The sequence below is a fragment of the Mesoplodon bidens genome (genome assembly GCF_964165515.1).
Source record: "Mesoplodon bidens genome assembly, chromosome: 4".
Lineage (NCBI taxonomy): Eukaryota > Metazoa > Chordata > Mammalia > Artiodactyla > Ziphiidae > Mesoplodon > Mesoplodon bidens.
In genome coordinates, this window is record NC_138160.1 from 7,062,732 (window position 1) to 7,085,085 (window position 22,354).

At 42.7% G+C, this 22,354-nt stretch overlaps 2 protein-coding genes across 5 annotated transcripts in view; one reads left to right on the plus strand and one right to left on the minus strand.

The window, feature by feature from the left end:
* Window positions 1-5,912: 5,912 nt before the first annotated feature.
* FASTKD3 (FAST kinase domains 3) lies at window positions 5,913-15,359 on the minus strand. 3 transcript variants are annotated; one of them, XM_081231014.1, is made up of 7 exons: window positions 15,214-15,359; window positions 12,054-13,521; window positions 11,297-11,382; window positions 9,128-9,302; window positions 7,975-8,044; window positions 7,524-7,638; window positions 5,915-6,400 (listed from the first exon to the last, which is right to left on the minus strand). In XM_081231014.1, the coding sequence occupies exons 2-7, from the start codon at window positions 13,486-13,488 to the stop codon at window positions 6,302-6,304; spliced, it is 1,980 nt and encodes a 659-aa protein (XP_081087140.1). In that variant the 5' UTR covers window positions 13,489-13,521; window positions 15,214-15,359; the 3' UTR covers window positions 5,915-6,301. The 3 variants fall into 3 exon arrangements, with proteins under 3 accessions (XP_081087141.1, XP_081087140.1, XP_081087139.1); XM_081231013.1 differs by lacking the exon at window positions 15,214-15,359 and adding an exon at window positions 14,402-14,488; XM_081231015.1 differs by lacking the exons at window positions 7,524-7,638; window positions 15,214-15,359 and adding an exon at window positions 14,402-14,488 and having other exon boundaries at window positions 5,913-6,400.
* Window positions 14,612-22,354, plus strand: part of MTRR (5-methyltetrahydrofolate-homocysteine methyltransferase reductase) — a 30,884-nt gene continuing 23,141 nt past the window's right edge. Inside the window, exons 1-4 of one of the 2 annotated variants that reach the window (XM_081231011.1) lie at window positions 14,612-14,661; window positions 15,680-15,844; window positions 17,556-17,754; window positions 19,448-19,565. In XM_081231011.1, coding sequence (XP_081087137.1) covers window positions 15,716-15,844; window positions 17,556-17,754; window positions 19,448-19,565 — 446 coding nt within the window. In that variant the 5' untranslated portion in view covers window positions 14,612-14,661; window positions 15,680-15,715. The remainder of the gene's footprint in view (window positions 14,662-15,679; window positions 15,845-17,555; window positions 17,755-19,447; window positions 19,566-22,354) is intronic. The other variant, XM_081231012.1, reaches the window with a different exon arrangement.

A 22,354-nucleotide genomic window follows, 5' to 3' on the forward strand; every position in this document is an offset into this window, starting at 1 on the left:
CCTGTAGGCTGGGTCACTCACTTGATGGAGTCCCTTGGAGTCATATTAAGCATCAAACTTACGAATCAAGACATATAAGTGCAAATTTAATTTTGGCTTGCTCACCTTGTCGATTTTGAAATCAAAATGAATGTGATTTTATAGATGCCCCAAATGAAAAACCCCCAATACCGATGGCTCTAGCAGTGAGCAAGACCACCTGCCAGAACCAGTGCTCCTTACAGAGGGTGGACCCCAGGGCTGAGACAGGAGATGGTAAGTGAGCCTGGGACGTCCTCTTCTGCCAAGAAATTTTCAAAATCGAATGTGTCAAAGTCAAAAGGACAAAGAGGCCATCCTAAAGGGTATCCCACCGGTCTAAAACAGGACAAGTTATGAATCCAAAAGATGACTGTAATGGACTGAAGCACATCAAGTATATAAAATGTCATGAATTCATAAATATCCTAAACAAACAAACAGACAAATAAAATATTGACCAGATAACCACCTCTGTATTCTAAACCTTGATACAAGGAAAGACACATTTATCTCGTTTTTTTTTTCTGTGTAAACCTTATTTTATTTTCATTGGAGTATAGTTAAGATGTGTTAGTTTCTGCTGTACAGCAAAGTGAATGTTATATATATACATATACCCACTCTTTTTAAGATTCTTTTCCCATGTAGGCCATTACAGAGTATTGAGTAGAGTTCCCTGTGCTATACAGTAGGTCCTTATTAGTTATCTATTCTACATATAGCAGTGTGCGTGTGTCAATCCCAATCTCCCAATTTATCCCTCCCCTGCCTTTTCCCCTGGGTAACCATAAGTTTGTGTATAAACCTTATTTTAGAGTTCAAAAATAGTTGATGGGAGAAATTTCTTCTTTATAGATGAATACAAGTAAAGGAATAAAATAAAAGGATAATAAAAATAATAAAAGTAAAGGAATGATAGCGTTAGGAAATCTTTTTTTTTTTTTAAACACCTGTTGGAATAATGAATCTAGGCAACCGTCATCAACAGACGCTGAAGCCGTTAGGTGACAGGCTGATGGGGACGATATGGTGGATGGATCAGGCTGGTGCTGATCCAGGAACCCACTATCAACCTTAATGAGTATCACTAAGAGGGTAACGAGACGTTACGGTATGATGTAAAACAAATACACAGAATCTCCTCTGAAGCATCCTTGCTGAAAACATTAAGCTGAATCTAAGCAAGCCTCTGGATGTAACTTTTAGTTTAACAGGAAATATAGCAAAGGAACCAGTTAGAAAATGTCAAATCAATACTGTGGGATATTTTACAAGGCAATTGATCTAACTTCTCCAATAAATTAATAACATGGAAACCAGGTGAGGGAAGGGGGCAGTTACAGACGTGAAACTTAAGACTTAGGGATATAACATCTAAAAGTAGTATGTGGCCTTTGTTCAGATCCTGCTTCAAACAAATCAACAGTTAAAAAATATTTCTGAGAGAAAGACAAATACCATATGATACCACATATGTGGAATCTAAAATATTGCACAAATGAATCCATCTACGAAACAGGAACAGACTCACAGACATAGAGAACAGACTTGTGGTTGCCAAGGGGGAGTCTGGGGTTAGTAGATGCAAACAATTACATATAGAATGGATAAACAACAAGGTCCTACTGTATAGCATAGGGAACTATATTCAATATCCTGGGATAAACCATAATGGAAAAGAATATAAAAAAAGAATGTATATATATGTATAACTGAGTCACTTGGCTGTACTGCAGAAATTAACACAACATTGTAAATCAACTATACTTCAATAAAAAAAAAAATTAAAAAAATATTCCTGAGACAGTATAGAAAACCTGGAATATAGACCAGGTATTAAATGATCACAGGTAATAATTATTAGTTTTGTTCATTGTAATAATGGCAGAATAGTTAAATAAAAAAGAAAAAAGTTTATTGGCTATGGATTCATACTGAAGTATTTAGGATAAAAGTATATGATAGCTTGGATTTTTAAAGAAACATTCCAATAAAAAAGGAAAAGAAAAAAAAAGAATATGGGAGTAAATAGATGAAACAGAATTGGAAAATTTGGGTATTTTGTCATGCTGAATAAAGGGACTCATGTGAATTCATTATACTATTCTTTCTCACTTATGTGTTCAGTGTTTTCCATAATAAAATTTACAGTAGAATTACTGAGATATTGTTTATTGCAAACATTAGAACCCAGAATATCAGTTCAAGACACAAATAGTGTGCCCTATATACCAGAGACTGTGGGAGGAGATGGGGACAGAGATGTTCAGTTTTTTTCTGAGATGGGATTTCAAGTATATTAAGGCAAAATTTCTTATGATGGAGCCAAAAGCCAAAGAACACCAACAAAAGGTAAGGCTTATTGACTACACAGGCAAGGGAGCCGGCACACCAGAGGAACCAGGCAGAGGGATGACAGGATGAGTAGAGGATGTGGGTGAAATTGAACAAAGCTGGGCTGAAGATGCAGAGAGCAAGCTTGTGTATAAGAGAACTAACATGAGGCCTGGCCTGAGAAGACGACCAGGATGCTCAGAGATAAGAAAAAGGTAAGGGGGTTTGTGTCCCAAACCCTCTATCTGAAGCTCCGCATCGTCTTGGAAATCAAGGCTGCTTCTCTGCACCAGAATGACCCACGAGGCTAAGATCCTGCAGGCAATAGAGGCATGTTCCATTCTTATTACAGCAAAGGTTTTACAGAATGAGGTTTCTCAGCAGGGTGTCTGTGATGCTAATTAGCAAAAGGAGTGGCCACGGGTTCAAGCTGCTGCCCCAGGAGTCTTAACCATCAAGGCAACGGTGCTCCTCCTTATAGAGCATCCCTGATGGGCTCCCTCTCCAGGAGCTGTAACAGTGAAGTTTGACTGCAACGTAACTCTTGTACCAATGACAACAAGAGCCCTCATGGCTCGCTGAGCACTTACTGTTTTCCAGGTACTGGCCATACAGCTGACAAGGAACGACTTATTTCATGATCCTGAAACAGAGCAGGACCCTAAGGGGCCTTTCAGGGACAGTCCCCTCTCCCATGTCCTCTGCTGTAGTTCCTCTCTGAAGTACCCAGATAATTGACAATGGTAGCTGATGCACATTTCCTGAGTTGTTTTACAGATGCTAAAACCACCACTAAATGGAAGAAATTAACTACCTGATGACCATAAGCACGTAGCCCCCAGAGCCTAAGGACTGACAACATTAACCCCTGCGACACCACCCTGTTACCTCACCATCAACCAATCAGAGAATTGTGCACTAGCTGATCACATACCCGGGGACGCCCCCTCCCTCACTTGGCCTTTAAAAATGCTTTGCTGACGCCCATCGGGGGGTTCAGGCTTTCTGAGCACCAGCTGCCTGGACTCCTTGCCTGGTGCCTGCCATACATGCTGCACTTTCCTTCACCACAGCCCCGTGTCAGGAGATTGGCTTTGCTGCACGTGGGTGGGCGGACCCGAGTTTGGTTTGGTAACAATCCTTCACTATGTATTTAGACTCCAGGTAGGTCTGGATATGCTTCCAGTTTGGGGAAATCTCAGCTTTTGGAGGCTTATTCACCACCATGGAGCCAAGACCCCCTCCCTGAATTTGTGTACAAATTCAGGGAAGGGTCCAGCTTTTTTAGAGGGAACTTTTTACCCCCCAGAATTCTATCAAATAGGCTCAGTTCTGCTCCTTCCTATTCTTTCTTCTACCTAATGAATATTTACCAAGTCTCCAAATGCACCCAGGTGTACAGAGTCGGCAGGTAGAATCCTGGTCAAAGAACCAACCAGCATCTCTTCATCCCAAGATACCATCTACCCTCCCTGTCTAGGCTTGGTTCAGCCAAACAGCATTCCTTCTTTAGGTCAAGGTATGGAAAATTGCCTGTTTTGTTCAGGCAGAACTGTCACCGCACCATTCCACAGCTCCAGCCTGCCGCCCCCCCACCTTGCCCCCCGCCAACACGCGCGCAGGATACACTCTCTCCTCCTGGGAGCAGGGATCATCTCGGTTCCACTGCTGAAGCCCAATAAATGTCCTAACCTTTGCTGCCCTCTCGCGGCCGGTCTGAAGATGATCCCTGTTGCTTCAGGGGTTATGCTCGCAAGTTAAACTTTTTTCACCTCTTTTTCTTTCTTTGCTTTTTTTCCCTTGCTTTGCTTTTACTTTTAAAAAACAACAGCAAGAGTATGTCTTATTTAAAAACATTATTAATATATGGTACCAGGAGTTATCATACTGTATATGTAATTTCAACAAGAAAATTCACATCATATTTACTTACATAGGAAGACATTAAAATATTAGTGGCCTGAGGATTCAGTTTATAAGGACATATGGCTTTATAATCTTACGGAACTTGCCAAATCTACTCCAACTGGTGAAATCAGCAGTCTCGTATCTGTTTATTAGCCTAAACTATTTTCATAGCATATCCATGCACATTTTCAGGATTAAAATTTGCTTTAAAACAAACAGTGCCAGTCAGTTCTGGCCTCACTCTCCATGGCGACCGTCTGCTTTGTGCTGGGTGCTCTGGCCATGGCGAAATGCTCTCCCACCAGAGACCTGCCTCCCTTTCTTTGAATTCAGCTCACAGATCACTCCAAGAAGCCTCCTCCCGCACCCCAGGCAGGCCTGACATCTTCTGCCTTCCAGGGTCCTGCTCACGCATCGGGACTGCCAGCTGGCTCATCACTATAATCACCCATAGCCCCTCCGGGCAGGAGCTCTTTTCTGCTTCCCTCTGCAGCTCTAACAGTCAGTGGGTGCCCAGCATGATCACAGCTCTTTAATAAATGTTTAATGAATGAATGAATGAAGAGGGTAAGGGAGAGCTAAATGAGACAAAGGCTCAGGAGAGGATGTAACTAAAGGTGCAGAAGAAGGAGCATCTCATTCCAGTTAGGGCAACCAGGAACAAAGGTCCCGATGGAGAAGGATTTAGATAAATGGAAAAGGCGGAGGAAGAAGGTTTTAGGCTATACTGTTTTTTTTCATAGCATTTATAACAGACTGCTCTTACCTCTTTGTGTGGCTATTTAAGTCTATGTAATCAAGTCTCCATAAAAACCCCAAAGGACCAGATTCAGAGCTTCCACGTTGGTGAACAGGTGGAGTTTAGGGGAGCGCGCTGCCTGGAGAGGGCACGGAAACCCCACACCCTTCCCCATACCTGCCCCTAAGAGTGTCTTTCATCTGGCTTTCCTGAGTTATATCCTTTTGTAATAAACTAGTAATCTGGTAAGTAAAATGTTTCTCTGAGTTCCATGAGCTGCTCTAACAATTAACGGAGCCCAAGGAGGGGGTCATTGGACCCCCCAGTCTATAGCCAGTTGGTCAGAAGCACAGGTCATGTGACAACCTGGACTTGTGACTGGCATCTGAAAGGGGCGTGGTGGGAAGCCGGCAGTCCTGTGGGACTGAGCCCTCAACCTGTGGGAGCTGGTGCTGCCTCCAGGTAGATGGTGTCAGAATGGAGTTGAATTGCGGGCCCCCAGCTGGTGTTGGAGCACTGCTGAGTGCTGTGTGGGACACCCACACCCCACCCCCTTGGCCAACACATACACTGTAGTTGGGTGCAGAACGCTTTTAGCCCGAAACTTTAACTTGACCGTAATGGGACAATGAAGCATCTGCAATGAACTAAAGAATTTTAATCCATGCTTAATTTAAAATTTAGAAGTTTCTCCCTCCAAACACCCCCGCAAAACCCTACTTAAGTTGCTTTTTTTACATCTCTATTCCTTTATGTAAAAAATTATAATATATATGTGTATGTGTATATATATATATAATAAAGCTCCGATACCGATACAAAATATTATTAACTAAAGAATTATTTTTGCATAAGTCTACAATATATATGTTTACATCCAAAGTACTCGTCTATTTTTCACTGCTCCTTTTCCTTACCATATATTACTTCCTCTAACAAAATACAAAAGAAAAAACCGGGAGATAAAATTTCTTCCTTACACTTGTTAGAAGAGGAAACAAAGGTCTCTCAAGAATACATTTTCAGTTAGCAGATAACTGTCACAAAACACAAGACTTAAAATTATGACACTTACTCATTACATTCCTTTATTGTACTTGATTGATTCTGTTTCATGTATAAAAGTATCTGATACCAGTATTAAATGAAGGTTAAAATTAATTTTAAATTTGCTACTGATAAGTGTATACATGGCATAAGGAAACTAGAGACCCCTTTCAGATCACCACAGTCCATAAATAAATGGCTAATTTGCAAGTTCTTTCACTATTTGAGTTCTGAAGTCAGTATTCATTCTTGTTACCAGTGACCACCAGAGTTTTGAGAAAATAGTTTTCTTTGTAAATATTCCACTAATTCAAGTCTTGATTTTAGCATCTCAATCTCGTAATAGGGAATCTGTAAAGAGAGGAAAATAAATTCGTCCTCATCCTTCATAATCTGAAATTACCTTGGGTTTGGTTAGCCTGTCCGCCTATCACACCCTCCCCACAGCAGCGAGGAGGCTCCCAGCAGGCAGAGGTCCCAGCGGTGCCTGTAACGGTGCTGCCAGGTAGCCGAGGCTCAACAATAGGTGAAACGTCTAAATAAGAATCAGACATGACCCCTGCCCTCAAGGAACTTACAAGTTAGGTGGTAACTTAAAATATACAAAAAGTAGGCAGTAATACTAAGCAGAACATGCAAAAAAAAAATTGGTGCTCTAGTGCTGAGAGGGAGTTGACACTTTAGATTAGGGTGAAAGGTCAACCTGAGCTGGGAGTTGATGAACAGCCAGAATTTAGACACTCAGAGAGTTGGGGGACCACCTGACTCGCACTGGCAAAGGAGAAAGCCCAGACAGAAGAGACCACTGAGCTGGGAGCAGAGGGCCTGGCTGCGGGCAGACCTCGAAGGGTCTAGAATGTTGAGATGTAGACGTAGTCTTTATTGCATAAGCAATAAAGAAACAATGAAGGTTTCTAGGCACACACTGGCACAATTCACTTTAGGAAAATTAATCTGGGTATGTACAAGACGGAAAGGAAAAAAGTAACCAGACAGGAAAGCAGAGAGCAGATTGGTAGACAGCTTAGAGAATGGAAAGCTCCATGGACATTCATCGCGACTTGTCACCTAAGACCTTGCTAAGTGATCTACGACGTAAATACAAATAAGAGTCTTAAACATTAAAAACTGAAGAAGATCCTGCTTTTAATGGGTCATCTTGTACATTCTAGGCATTAAATCAAAGGAAAATTAAAACAAAACGATATTCCAATAATTTAGTAATTCTAAAAGCAAAGTAAAGCACAGCTTATACAGAATTTAGGTATGTCTCACTTTTGGAAAAGAGAAAATTTGAAAATTGTGATTTCAAATTACAAATCAAGAGACTTAAGCCTAATGAACAAAGCTGGCATTTAAACCAGACTTAAGAGCCTTGGTCCACTGGGCTGGCATACTACTTAGTATCCTGCAGAAAGCAAATCTGAACTAGAAATGGCTTTTAGGAAAAAAAAAAAAAAAGGCAAAACCATACCTGGACAACTTGATAACCAAGTAAGTACAGATGTCTTTGTTTAGTAGCTTCCTTTCCCAGTAAGTGTTTGCTATTCAAACAAAATCTTTTTGGACCATCAATACACAGTGCTACCCTAAAAAACCAAAGAGGAGAGGGAAACTTAATTTTTAAAACAATCCGAAGTATTTATATGGTTTGAGCTGCCAGAGTTTATTTGGGATTTGGCTATTCCTTTGTGCCAATACTATTTTCAAATGAATCATGACTGTTATCCATTAATCTGTTGAAAAGCACTCAACTTAATTAAATTAAGGTTCACAAGATATTACATGGAATTTCCAAAACTGGTATGCCATAGTGTTTTAATTTTCAGAACCATGTCTACTTTTTTCACTTTCTTAAGAAAACAATCCCTGTGTATTAACCTCAACAAGTCTTATAACATATAAACCACAACAGTTTTCTTTACCTTTTATGTATATCTTCATCAACTGTAAATGGTAATACAAATCCGTCTTCATCTAATTTAATTTCAACATCTGGTAAGAGAAGAAAGGAAAAATTCTTCGTGTGATACCCTCACAAACACTAGCTTCCTTTTCTCCTTGTTGTTTTGATTTCTTCCATACTGCATTTATCAACTGGGCAGAAGGCTGCAAAGTAATGACCACACCACACAATGGTGAGAATTTTAATTTAATCAGAGCTTTGCCCAACCAAGTCAGCTTTAAACTAAGAGGGCCTCCACTGCACTAAAACAAGGAAGGGGCCCTGAAGGTATCTGGGGCACGATGTGAATCACACACACTTTTACTCTCCTTAGAACAACTGGTGGGAATAGTGAAGAAAATCCTTTGCGTAAAGTCAGACACCTGTGCAGCTGGCACCTTGCATCCCTGGAGCTCCAGTGCCCAGGAAAGGTGAAGCAGCCGGCAGCCCAGCACATGGGCCCTGGGCGCCGGCAGGCTCCCCCTTCCTTCCTTGTCAAAGGAGCCCATAAGGGGGGGAGTGAGATGTGACCACCTGAAGCCTAGAAGCACTGTCCTCCCTGAGCTCACTGTCCTTTACTCATTAATTTGAAAGGAGAAGGACTTTGTAGTCGGCACCGTCCGCGATAATGCAAACGCTTATACCTGCTACCGAGCACTTCAAGTGCAGCTAGTGCGACTGGGGACCTGAACTGTGAATTTTCAAAACTGGAATTAATTTAAATTTAAGTAGCTACTGGTATGTGTGGCTATTACATTGGACAGCACTGGCCAAGAGGATGAGAGCAGCTAACAATTACTGAGCACTTACTGTCTCCCAGGTGTTAGTCTGAGTTACCTCATTTTGTCCTTAAACAAATCTTTGAGGTCACTACCCCTCTTACTCTCATCTTGCAGATGAGAACAAGCAAATGAATGCCCCGAAAGGATGCCCAAAGCCATCCGGCTACTATGTGGCTAACGTGGAGTCCTGACTCTTCAGCCCTACCGCCCACCCCTGTTCCAATTTGCCTTCAGGGAAGGGCCAACTTCATTTTGTTTCCAGACCTTTGGTGGCTACTAAGCCCCACATGTTCCCTCAGAGGACAGCATGCTGAGGTCTAGTTAACAACAACAAAACTCCCTACTACTTACCTATCGTGTAACAATAGGGTGTTAACACTTTTGAAGCAAAGTACAGTCTTGCTCCTAAAAGGTCAATCAGTCCAATCATCACAGATTTATAAAGCTGAAAATCCATGGGGGTCTCCAGGGAAGAGCACGGAGTAAGAAATGATTTCACTTGATATTTAGGAAGAAGTTTTGGACCCTAAAAATGTATGTGCAAACACGAGAAAGAAAAATAAGATACAAAATCAGAGAATAAAATGAAGGTTGCCTGAGTATAAAAGTCTGATCCAATATTACTTTATAGGCATGATGCTTCTCCAGGACTCAGGACAAATACCTTTCTCAAAATGACAATGCCAAATATTCTTGTTATAGTTCAAGCCCAATAGTCCAAAATATCTTTTAAATGTGTTTTAAATGTAGCCAATGGTCACCGAAAGAAAGAAAGAAAGAAAGAAAGAAAGGAAGAAAGAAAGCTCAAGAAACACCTTTGGAACTCTCAGAATTGCTTTAAGGGCCCTGAGGAAACACAGCTGAAGTTTTTAATAGTGGAAATTGTGATAAAGCTGACATTTCAATTTAGAAAGAAAAGGACAGCTATGTAATAATGGTGCTAGCAATTGGTTATCCATCTGGAAAAGAACTAAGAGTTCTGTCACACATTACAGACTATAATCTATTTCAAGTAAATTAAAGATCTAAATATAGTATGGAAAATAATATTTTTAAATTTAGTAAAATATTTATATTACTTTAGGAGTCATAAAATATTCCTAAACAATATAGGAAACCCAGCAGCCATAAAAAATGAATAATTTGACTACAGAAAACTTAAAAATTTCTGTATAGCAAAAAGGTATCATAAACAATATTAAATTAAAACTAAAAACATTTAAAACCACAAACCAGGAAGAAATATGTACAACGTACTTAACAGTTAATATGTTTTACAATGTTTTCTAGGACAAAAAACAAATACAAAAGAGAAAGACAAACAACTCTATACAAATAGGAATTAAGGTGTAACAAGGCAATTCATAACAAATGTAAATGACCAGTAAACATTTGAAAATATGCTCAACTTCATTATCGCTCGTTAAAGTGTAACTGAAGCATGTGACATGACATTTCACTGAGTCAAATGACAAAATTAAAGGGACTAAGAACACACTGCAACACAAATGGGGAGACGTGGTCACCTTCATTCACTGCTGGTGAAATATGACATCTACAACTATACGGGAAAAAAAAAAATCTGTCAGTCTCTATTGAAAATTAATCCAGTAATCCCACATTCAGGAATCTAGTCTTTAGATTAAAACAACAAAAAGGTTCCAGTATGACAGGATATGTAAGTATGTTTATGACAGCATGGCTGATCAAGACAAACGTTGGAAAAAGCCTGAAAATCCATCAATGGTGGGACAGCAGAATAAATACCGTGAAATATCAGACCATTCTTTAAAAGTATACATTTGATCTTTACCTATTACCCCTGAAGAATGTCCATGATATACTGGGAATAAAAGCAAACTGTAGTGTGAATAGTCCCATTCCATGAAAAGAGAGAAACTAGATGGTGTTTATGAGCTACTCATAAACATGGTTCAGTCAAGCACGGAGAACCAGGCAGGAATGAGCAGGCCTGGAGGTACCATTTCTGATCCTAAACAACGTGCCTGATTAAGTTAGGAGAATGGATCCTTAGAAAGCTTTATACAAAGCTCGAACTCCATGTAAACTGAATTCTATCACGTAAGAGTGAAACCTCTGCTTGGTTTAAGAACATACTCAGGAATGGTTCAGGATTTGTTCAGTGCATAAATTCACACTTCTATATCCAACAGCCATGCGGAATGCTAAAACCCTTTAAAATCCCTAGAGTAAGTCTAGGAGCACTAAGACTCATAAGCCTGCCATACTTGATGAAACCTTCTAAGAATCTTACACTGTAGGAAGTGGTTCTTTCAAGGACAAGAGCACAGGAATAGGGTCAATTTATTAGAGAAAAGGCTATCTGGTGGCAACTACTCCAAGTGAATGAAAATTCTGCTTTCTAATGAGGTTACTGAGACAGCTCAAAAGAGAAGGAACTTAAAAGATTCGGGAGTAGGGGAGGTGTGGGAGAGGAAGACGGAGGCAAAAGAATACCATCCCCGTAGGGAAATAAAGCAATGCAGCTCATGCTTTTACCTTATAGAACGGGCATTCTAGAATCGCGGTTAAGAAAAGCTGGGTCAGTTGTGCTAGGCTCAGTCTGTCCAAATAGGACTCTTCACCTGAAATAAAAAGCACCCCAGTCATAGTTAAGCTTGAACTTTGGTGTGTGTAATAAGAGAAAAGAATATCCAGAATGCACATTAATTAATTCACTCCAGTAAGGTACTTTTAAATGACACTAGGAAAAGAACTTGTTAGAATTAATTATACCTTCTTGCCTCCCATCTCAATGAAATCTCATTTTGGCTTCCAAGAACGCATGCTCCTAACTAGAGAATATAATTAAAAGTGACAAATGTATGTTAGTAGAATTTGTGGGAATTTCCTTTACCTACGGAGATCTAGATTCCGGCATATTTGGGTGGCTTTGAATTAAGATGAACATCTTCTCAAAAAAAAGGAGTGATACAGTTGTTCTCATCAAAGACGCTAACATATAACTGTGACACTGCCACAGCCATCACCAGATCCCTGCAAGAAGACTCAGTTTCTCAGCTAGGGCAGCAGAGTCTGTTTACCCGAAACTGTTTTCTCTCTCCATGCCATGTTCTAGCATTGTTTAATTCTGTGTTTATATTAGCATCTGCAGCTTCAGATTTCTTCGTTAGATCGTTATGGAAGAAAAAATAAAGGCAAAGCACTGTTCAATAAAAAAGGTACATATGTGACTTGAGAACATCACAAGTTCAAACGCTAAGTTTTCTACTCTCAGAAGTAATAAGCAACTCACCTTGCAGCTGCTGAAGAAAATACGGGCTGAATATTTTGGCCATAAAGTTGACTGGATGGCATTCAATAAGTGAACATGAATGGAGAAGTTTCAATAGTGTTTTGGGTGGAAAATAATTGCAACGAGTTAACAGTATGTTTTCTAGCTTCCTAAATAAAGCAGAGGCATTTGGTGGTAAATAATTGAGTTTTCCAAATGGTTCAATTAACTCAGCAATTTGATTAGGTGAAAATTTTTCTGACTGACAAACAAAAGTTTCTGCCACTGCATTGAGGATGGGTTTTGAAAAAATCAGCTTTCTACTGCAATACTCCATGACTTTGCTGACAACCTCGGGATACAGAGTGAGAGAGAGTGAAGCGACATGTTGCTCCAGGGCTTCTGTAAAAAATCTGTCATTGTGCCCAAAGTAGATGAATGCTTCTAAGACTTCTTTGAGCTCTTCACTAGTGAAACGAGGGATATGCCTCACAACATATTTACCCAATTTTATAACCAGCGGAAGTGCCTGAGTTTGATCAAGGACCACCAGGGCAGTGAGCATTTGGCTCAGTAACTTAGGACTCAGGTTGGAAACTACTGACAGAGAAAAGTTATTTATCTTATTTAAAAACGTCTGTTGTTGGTCAACTTTTTCAGGACATGCCTGCAGTATTCTGTAAAGGGTCACAATATCCTCGGGGGTAAATTCTTCCAAATTTTCACCTTGCAGTTGATATATAATCAGGTCTAGTGTCGAACAACCTGGACCTTGCAGTTTAATCAGACATTCCCCCAGGATACAAAGACTGTGAATGTCCAGGCTACCCATTTCGAGACGATGCTGGCACTCTGCAAGGAGGCTCAGCAGCAAGCGACTTTGGGGATCCACATACAGGGTCAGGGCTTGCAAAGCAGTCACCAAACCCGTGTTTGACAGATTTGAGGGGTTCTGTGCAAACTGATTACACAAAGCTTGAAAGGCGCTATTCTCCAGTATTTCTTTTGGCAACCTTTGACCATCATCTTTTTTTTCCATTTCACAAATCCGATGTAAGGCTCCTGCTGCCATAGTATCAGGCAAAGTCTTCAGTGTGCTTATGTAATGTAAGAGTTCTTCCGATGAAGCGAAGCTCTTTAGTCTCCTGTAAAATATCTGTTCATCCACATTTTTAACACTGTGTTCAGACCTGTCCCAAGCGTGTACTTGAGAGAACACTGGCTCACCAACTGGATGAAGGCCATTTCCGTTTTCTGAATGGAACTTTTTAGAATGGGCATGATGGAACGTGACCCTAACAGGCTCAAGTTGCAGTGACCAGAACCATGGACACAGATGCTCCTTGACTGTCTTGTGATCACAAATGACACGTTGAGTTTTCAGACCAGCCACAGCTCCATGTATCCGAAAATCAGATAAATGACAAAGGTTCCTCCGCAAGGTAATTAAAGCCATGCCACCAGACTCTCAACTCCTCTTGATTTATAACTATGTTAAAAGAATTAAAAAAACACGGTCAAATATACTAGAACACAGTTTATTCAACATCAATGCTTATGGAAGTAAGGATGAGTACCCCAAAAGGAATGATTCCCACTAAACATTTCCCACTCAAACAGAAGTACCAGAAGAGCAGCGTCTGCACCCTAGCTTAGAACAGCGGCTGGATCTCGTAATAATCGCTCTCATTTGCCAGGCAATGCTGTACTTAATTCTCCCAACACAACGAACTAACTACTTCGATGTCATTTTAGAAACGAGGAAACTGAAGTACAAAAATGTCACGTGGTCCAGTTTACACAGCTATTAAGGGGCAGAGCTAGGCTTCAACTCAGGTAGTCTGGATCCTAAGTACGCCTCCTTTGTGTTGGTTGATGGAAGGAATTGCGTTTGGTGCAACTCCCCCAAAAGAGGCAACGGGTAAAGTGGCCATTAATTCGGATGGGTCAAAGCAAGGGTGAAAAAAGCGCTTAAAGGGCCTTGAGGTGTTGGGTTTCCCCTCATTTAGGATCTTGTTCCAGGACCGAGGAACAAGAAGGTCTAGCTTGGCAGATGGGAAGAAAGAAATGTCAGTAGAATAAAAAAAGACGCTGGTCAACGACGGGGTACGGTGGGTGGCGCGCCCACACCTGAACATCCCCGCTGTGGAACCTGGGAACACGAGTGCGCAGGACGGGGAGGACGGGGGGCCCCGGGGACCGCATCCTCCCTGCAGGGAAAGGACCCCACGGGCCGGGAGCCCCCCCAAACCGGCTGGAGCGGCGCCCGAAGAGAGGGGCGAGCCAGGGAGCGCGGGCGCCTTAGCGAAGCCGCGGGCCACGGCCACCGGGCCGGAACAACCGAGCCCAAACCCGGCGTGGACACCTACCGGACTCGGCGCGCCGGGGCACCCAGCAAACCCTGAAGGGACAGCAGCCTCGTGGGCCCCCGTACGCGCGCACCGCGCCGGGGCCCAGCGCTTCGGCGCCTGCGCCTGGAGGGGAGCCGCCCCACGTGCGGCGCGCCGTGATTGGCCCAGCTCCTTTCCCGAGCTTCCTATTGGTCTCGGGCGCCGACTGTGTGCGCAGGCGCGGGAGCAGGGGTCGCGGTACCTGCGCTTTCCCCGGCGTCCCCGCCGGACCCCCGCAGGTGAGCGCACAGGGGCCACAGCTTCCAGATCTGGGCGCCCGCCCAGCACGGGCCCGAGGGTGGGCGGCTCGGGGTCGGCGAGGACACCGGCTTCTGCGTCCCTCCCTCAGCCGGGCTGGGCGCGTGCGGGTCGGTCAGGACCCCGGCCCCTCGGGGCTGAGGGCGGCGCGCGCGGAGGGCGGCGCGCGCGGAGGGCGGGCTGCGCCAGGGACTCGGCCTTGAGGCCTCCCCGCTGCCTCTGGGAGCGGGTTCCCGGTGACGCCGCGGCGTTTGCACAGCGGAGCCGGTCCCGCAGGTCCCTGTGGGCCCTTCCTCCGTCGGCACTTTTCTAGACGGGGTCAAAGGGCACATCGGGGCGCAGGGTCAGGCGAGGGCGCCCGGACGGGGCGCCGGAGGGTCAGGAATGTTGGGAGCGCGGACCCGACCGGACGCAGGGTCATGCTCCGCTGTTTCTCCGCCCGACCTTGCCGTGCGGGTGCCGGCGAGCCGCCCCCGAGAAATGCGGGGTGCAATAGCGGCTCTACGAGGTCGTTACGGGGCTGAAGGGCTCACGCTCTGAAGCTCCTAGGACCGTGCGTGGCTCCTGGGAAGTGCTCCGGGTCCTTAGCTATGATAATAAGCGGTGCCATTTCCATCAACCGTTGTTTTCGTCGGGTGGCTGTGGTCATCGTCCTCGCTCTGAAGATGCGGGAGCTGAGTCACCGGTCAGTTGAGAAGCTGGCCTAAAGTTCTGCCCTTGGGAGTGATCCATCGTGGCTGGATTCAAGCCCCAGTAGTCTGGCCCCAGAATGTGATTTATGAGCCGCGCAATTCGAGCTTCATACCTTGTATCCTCCTTGGTTTACTGAGTTCTCTCTCTTCAACCTTTAGAATTAATGCTAACAAACAAACTTAGAAGTATATTTCGTATTATCTGTGGATATTGTTGCAGTTATTTTAAATTAAGAGAATTCATACCTCCAGGTTGATTACTACTTCATTAAAAAGGAAATCCCTTTTTCCCTTTTCTGTTTTTCAGTGTAACTGTTACAGCTGTAGCAGATGCTTTGAAGTGATGAGGAGGTTTTTGTTACTCTATGCTACGCAGCAAGGACAGGCAAAGGCTATAGCCGAAGAAATAAGTGAAAAAGCAGTTGCATATGGTTTTTCTGCAGATCTTCACTGTATTAGTGAGTCTCATAAGGTAAGTCATGGTTTTTACGGTGTTTCATACTTTGAAGTATTCTGGTTGGGAAGCGACGTTCAACAACAAAGTGGGACGCTGAATGCCACCATGATCCTTTTTTTTTTTTTTAACACTTAGAAATTTATTTTATCAACTGTGTTGCAAGATTGCTGCCAGTTTTTTTCCTACGTGTGTGTGTGTGTGTGTGTTTTGAATTAAACTACATAGTCTTAAAAACTAAGACGAGTAACTGCTCTCAACTGTAAATGGAAATAGTAGTATTCGCCTTGCTTTTCTCACGGGGTGCCTGGGAACAAATGAGGTGTGCGTGTTCACAGGAACATGGGAGCTTTCCACCTCATGAATCCCGCTGCCCCGTTTGTAACTTCCCTGAAATTCATGCCAGAGTTCCTCCAAGTGAAGAACCGTTGAGTTCTTTGGTGAAATAGAATTTAAAGTGGAGGTGCAAGGATCTGCAGTAGACTTGGCACTGCTTGTTTTTATCACGTTCAGTCTCTGCAGAAGTTCCCACCTTAGGATACATGAGATCGTAACAGATCTGTGCCCAGACTTACTGGTTTGATTGAGACCCGTCAGCTTATAGTTTCATACAGTTCAGGCCCTAGCAACGAGCAGGGGCGATTCCTAATACCACACAGTGATGTGCCAGCCACTGAGCCCTCAAAGTCAGCTCGGTACTTGAAAACCCACCCCTGCAGTGCACTCTCAAGTTCACAGCCTCCTCTGGTCTTTCCCGCATCTCTAGTTGTAAAGACTAGCCTGTCAGCAGCAGAGGTGAATTATGAACTCGGTGCATAGCAGGGAAACCATCAAGTTCCTTGATGCAGCAGGGCTAGGGTGGCCCCGATAGAGTCAGTCACCCAGCAGGGAGGGTCCTGGGGGACACCAGCAATCGCAGGCTCCGTGATTCTACAGCACCTTCAGAGTGAATTCAAATTGCTGCCGCCACAGGGTAGAGTACAGTCTGAATCTGTTACTACAAACAAAGTCATCAGCATCATATAGCCAGCCCTGGTTTGGCCCCCTCACCTGTGAGCCCAATGGGGTCAGCAGCTATTTGAAAGTTAGGTGAGTAGTGAATTTTTTTTGCTGCCACCGGAGTCATGTTGTTTGCTCTTCCCAGCTGAGTGATTTCTCCAGTTGTTCCTGATCCAAGTTTAAATTGATAGCTCTCTGCTTCCTAGATCATGGTAGTCTTTTTCAAAGTAAAGTGACTTTAAACTGCACAGAGCTGTGTTGTGTCCTATAAGCCCGGTAAAATGTTAGCTCAAATCTTTACCTGGTACATCAGCATGAAAAATAAAGTGATGTATTCCTTTGTGCCATGTTAGATGATATTCTTGAGCTCACGGAGTCGATACGAATAGAGACCGGGAAGTGCTTTATTGGAAACACCTCGCTTTAGTAGAGAATTAGAATAAGGAAACCTGGTTTGTAAGACTCAGAAACACTGATGATCTCAGTTTACCACTGACGATATTCTCGGCTCTCTGGAACCCTGAGGGAGTCGGGCCCTTCCTGACAGCCAGGTTTCCTGATTTCTGAGGAGTAACACTTTTCCTTGCCAACTTTTAAATGCTCTGTATACCTCTCTGCCATTACGCGATACAGACAACAAGACGGAAAATTAACCTGATTGCTTTGCTGATGTGTTACGTCAAAAATACATACAGCAATAGATCTCTGACATGACACCCTTATTTTATAGTACGATCTGAAAACTGAAACAGCGCCTCTTGTGGTGGTGGTTTCTACCACGGGCAACGGAGACCTGCCAGACACAGCCCGCAAGTTTGCTAAAGCCATACAGGACAAGACGCTGCCGGGTGACTTCTTTGCTCACCTGTGGTATGGGTTACTAGGTGTGGACTGTATTTTGTGCACTTACTGTACTGTTGCTGCTGGATGTAACTCTAGTATCTAAATGTATCTTTCAAAGCCATGGTGTGTAATTGCCTGGGTTTTGTCCTTTTGGGGTTCTTATATAAATACCTTATGTATGTATAGTATTTGAATGTAAATAAGGTGCTGTTTCCCCAGTCTTCACCCCACAGCAGCTCCTCTGCAGAGCCCCTGAGTAGCACCTTAACCCCGGGCACACAGCAGATTCAACCAGGAAATGTTTTCACGATGTTAGTGGCCAGGCCCCACCCTAAACCTGCCAGAACAGAATCCCTGAAGGAGCGACCTGGCATGCTGGTGCTCTTTGGCGTTGTTGTTGTTGTTTTAAAGCCCTCAGGTAGGTGTGATAGTTTCCCTAGGGGGAGACCCATTCCCCTAGGGTGTGGTTCTCAAGCCTGGCCCTGCACTGGGATCCGCTGGGGAGTTTTCCTTCCAATCCCATTATTTTGAGCCCCCCTCCAGTGATTCTGACTTAATTGTTCTGAGGTAGGGTCCTGGTATTAGTATTTTTTAAAGCTCCCAGGTGACTCTAATACGTATCCCAGCTTAAGAAGCACTGGCCTAGGGCTCTGTGAAGTATAGGTTTAAAATATTAAAGGATCAGAAGGACCAGCTCAGCAAGATAGGACACCAGAGAGGGAATTCAGGGTCCACTCGCCTGGCTTGTGATCTGTATTCACCTTTGAGAACTGTTTTGGGGAAGGTATCTAGGAAGAATGGAATGTGCTATGATAAATAATTGGTTAGAGATTTGAGGTTGTGACCCTGGCCGAGATCTGTCGTGTAATGTATTCAAGAGAGCATTTTAGAGTGTTCACATCTTTTGAATTTGTTTTTTTCCAGTTTCTTTATTTTCAAGAGCGGACATGTACATATTGCTTTAAAAATTCCTCAAAAAATTATTTAAAAGGAAACACTGAAGCTTATCCAACCATTTTAGTCAGTCTTAGGCCCATATATGGACGCACCAATTGCTCACCTCATTCTTGTAGGAAAAATCCAGGAAGACAATTAAACAACCAAGAAATTTAAGCTTTTAATTTTCAACTAAGTATGAAAATACTAGTCCATTACCAGGAAACATAAAAGCAATTCTTAATTTATCCAACACAGAAACAGCAAATAAATGGTTGTTTGTGTTTCAGATGTAACCTCTTCATGTTCTAGATTAGGAGTCAGTAAATGGTAAAGGACAAGATAGTAAATACTTTAGGCTTTGCAGGCCACTGGTCTCTATACCATCTACTTATCTCTGTTGCTGTCGCTTGTACCTGCCATAACAAGGTGTGAACCAGTGGACCTGGCTGTGTTCCAATAAAACTTTACTTACAAAGACAGTGGGTGGTAATTGGCTCACAGGCTATAGTTTGCAGACCCTGCAGTAGATTGGAAAAGTCTGCAAATACAGATATTACATGTTTTTAATCCTTGTTTACAGATTACCGTATTTTTACACAGATGCATGGAAACAAAAATGTGAGATCTGTTTCTGTTAATAGTGGTCCAAAGTATTTATTTGTTTCTATTTGTATACTTAGTATTTCTCAGGGAAAAAATACGAAAATGTGAAGGTATACATTATTTCTTGTTCCATCAACAGCAGCATGGAATGGTATTGTTTTAAGTGTTTTGTTTCTCTTCTGTATGTGGTTAAATTTAAACCTTATTTCATACTAATAACCTATTTGGGCTCTTTAGGTCTGGGTGATTCAGAATACACGTACTTCTGTAATGGGGGGAAGATAATTGATAAACGGTTTCAAGAGCTTGGTGCCCAGCGTTTCTATGACACTGGCCACGCGGATGACTGTGTAGGGTAAGAGCAACGTATTTTCTGTCATTTCCAGTAAACCTTGTTTGTACGTGATGAAAGTTAGTGTGTTTATAAAAGGGGTTCACTTTTGATCTAGCACTAAACTTCGATCTTGAAAGTCTTATTTGAGTTTTGATAGCTGTTTTTAATTCTAGCACCAAAGAAGACCATCCAGAGTTTCACTTATCTGTTTTGCTGATTTTTTTTATGTGCCTTATCCATCTCAGTATCTGTTAATGGAAGAAGCTAGGAAAGGTGCCCCAGTACAGTTACCTTAGTCTTAACAGTGTGTAGGTGTTTGCAAAAAGTCAGCATTTTCTTTAGGCACTTGGGTAGCGCGTGCCCACAGGAGCGACTGGACTCGGGACCTCCCACGTGGAGGGTGCCCAGCAGGCCACGAGTTACGGTTGGAGGACGCGCGTCAGAGGCCTTCCCGGCACACTGGCTCCTTGGTGTTCTCCCTCCTGTTGGCCATTTGCCACCATGCCAACCGGAAATATAATTTCTATTTCATTAATTTTTTCTTGTTTTTACAATTCAGCATCTCACTCTATGTGCCACCTTTCAAATGTTCTTAATGTCTTAATTCAGAAACCTTACAGGTACTGTGCTACAACTTATGCTGTCGTTTATCTTTGAACTGCTTTAGCCAGATAACAGCACACACACGCATTTGATTTTTTTTCTACTAGGCGTATGTACTAAGTAAATCTCACCCACTAGATCTGTGTTTATGCATCATGACAAGTTCAGCAAAGGTGGTGCTTTTCTACGTATATCACCTTGCCCAGGCGTGTTGGAGACACTTCTGTTTCCCCATAACTCAGCCTTTGAGTCCACTACATCCGTCGTTTTCTGCAGCTGTGATACTGTGGGTTTGTTCCATCTCCCCAGGGCATATGTCCTTTCTGGTGACAAAGCTCTACTACATTTTCTTGCACGTTATCTTTTAGTTTTGTCCCTTTGTATTGGGCTTCCCCCCAACCCCGAACCTTGTTGGCATTAAATGTTTATTGTCCTGTATGAGCTATTTAATTGCTAAACCCTTATAAATCCATTAGTCCTATTGCTCAGTTCATATTTTACTTCAAAGGCTTTCAGTTTCCCTGCTCATTTACTGGATCGAGCATTAAAATTCTTGAATGTATATTTCAGCAGCCTGCATCTCTTAAGTTGTCAACCTAAGTACTCTTTTCTAAAATTAAAATATTTTCAAGGAGACATCTTGGCTTAAAGTACCACCACATTGAAGGGGTTAAGAATGTAGACTGGAGTCCATACATCTGGGTTCAAATTCTTGATTTTCCCCACTTACTGACTGAAACCTTGGTCAGATTACTTAAACTTTTTGTGCCTTGGTTTCTCCCTTGTAAAATAGATAATAATAGTACATATTGTGTAAGGTTCTTTGGAGCATCAAATGAATTAATACAAGTTGTTATTTTAGAACAGTGCCTGCCTTGCAGTAAGCACGCAGCAAGCATGAGCTTTCTGATTTATGGGTGTTATCATCTTACTATTTCTGAGTTGTGAGGATGGGGTTTTAAATATAGCTGTCATTATTGAACTGCGGATTTTATATGCTTGCTCTTCCAAAGGCTCCTGAGGGATAGATGTACTGTGTGACCAAATTTGGAACTATGTACTGTGTGAGCACCAAATGAATATGATGAAATTATCGTCAAAGTTGCAATGACATGGACATCTAAAATGTGTCTCCTCTTAACTGTCATTTAGCTTTATGAATTGGAATTTAATTGAGAACTTGTTTGAGTGTGATTGAAAATGACAAAGATGTTATTCCCAAGGTCCTGATGCAGTCTTTCTTAGCAATTCTGTACACTCTGTGTACAGTTTCTGTCCAGGGAGTGTAGGGACTGTGATTGTTGAGCCCTCCCTCATACTTTGCTAGTAGTAAGTAGACTAATGTATTTTAAAATGTACTTATGATTTTTTAAAATTTAATTATTTCTTTTTGGCTGCGTTGGGTCTTCATTGCTGTGCACGGGCTTTCTCTAGTTGCGGCGAGTGGAGGCTACTCTTCGTTGTGGTGCGCGGGCTTCTCACTGCGGTGGCTTCTCTTGTTGCGGAGCAGGGGCTCTAGGCGCGCGGGCTTCAGTAGCTGTGGCTCGCGGGCTCTAGAGTGTAGGCTCAGTTGTTGTGGCACGTGGGCTCAGTAGTTGTGGCTCACGGGCTCTAGAGTGCAGACTCAGTAGTGGTGGCGCACGGGCTTAGTTGCTTCACATCATGTGGGATCTTCCCGGACCAGGGCTTGAACCCATGTCCCCTGCATTGGCAGGTGGATTCTTAACCACTGCGCCACCAGGGAAGTCCCCTGTATTTATGATTAATTCAGCTCTCCTAAAGGATGATTGCTTTTTTCCCCGGTGGTCAGCCTGCCTGGAAATTTTAGCAGAATAATTGCTCAGAACTGATCGAAGGTTTGAACTATTAGTCAAAAGAGCGTTAATCTGGAGTGGTTTCTTGCTGATATTTTAATCTGTGGGAAATAAAGATCAGTAAATTGTCTAGGCAAAAAAAAAAAAAGGTGGTGCAATCGATTGATGTAATTATCATTTGTGATATTAGAGTAGACTTGGATTTTGGGTAAGTACTGTTAGCCTCATCAGAATTTAGCATGCCTGTTTAAAATAACAGCTTCTTAAATTACCAACTCTATTTTAAGAAGTTAAGAGGAACCACACTCCTATTACCTTTTACTAAATTATCTTCATGTTTGCTCTCTGAATTGTTTACAGTGCAGTGCTAATGAGCACAATAATGTTCTGCTT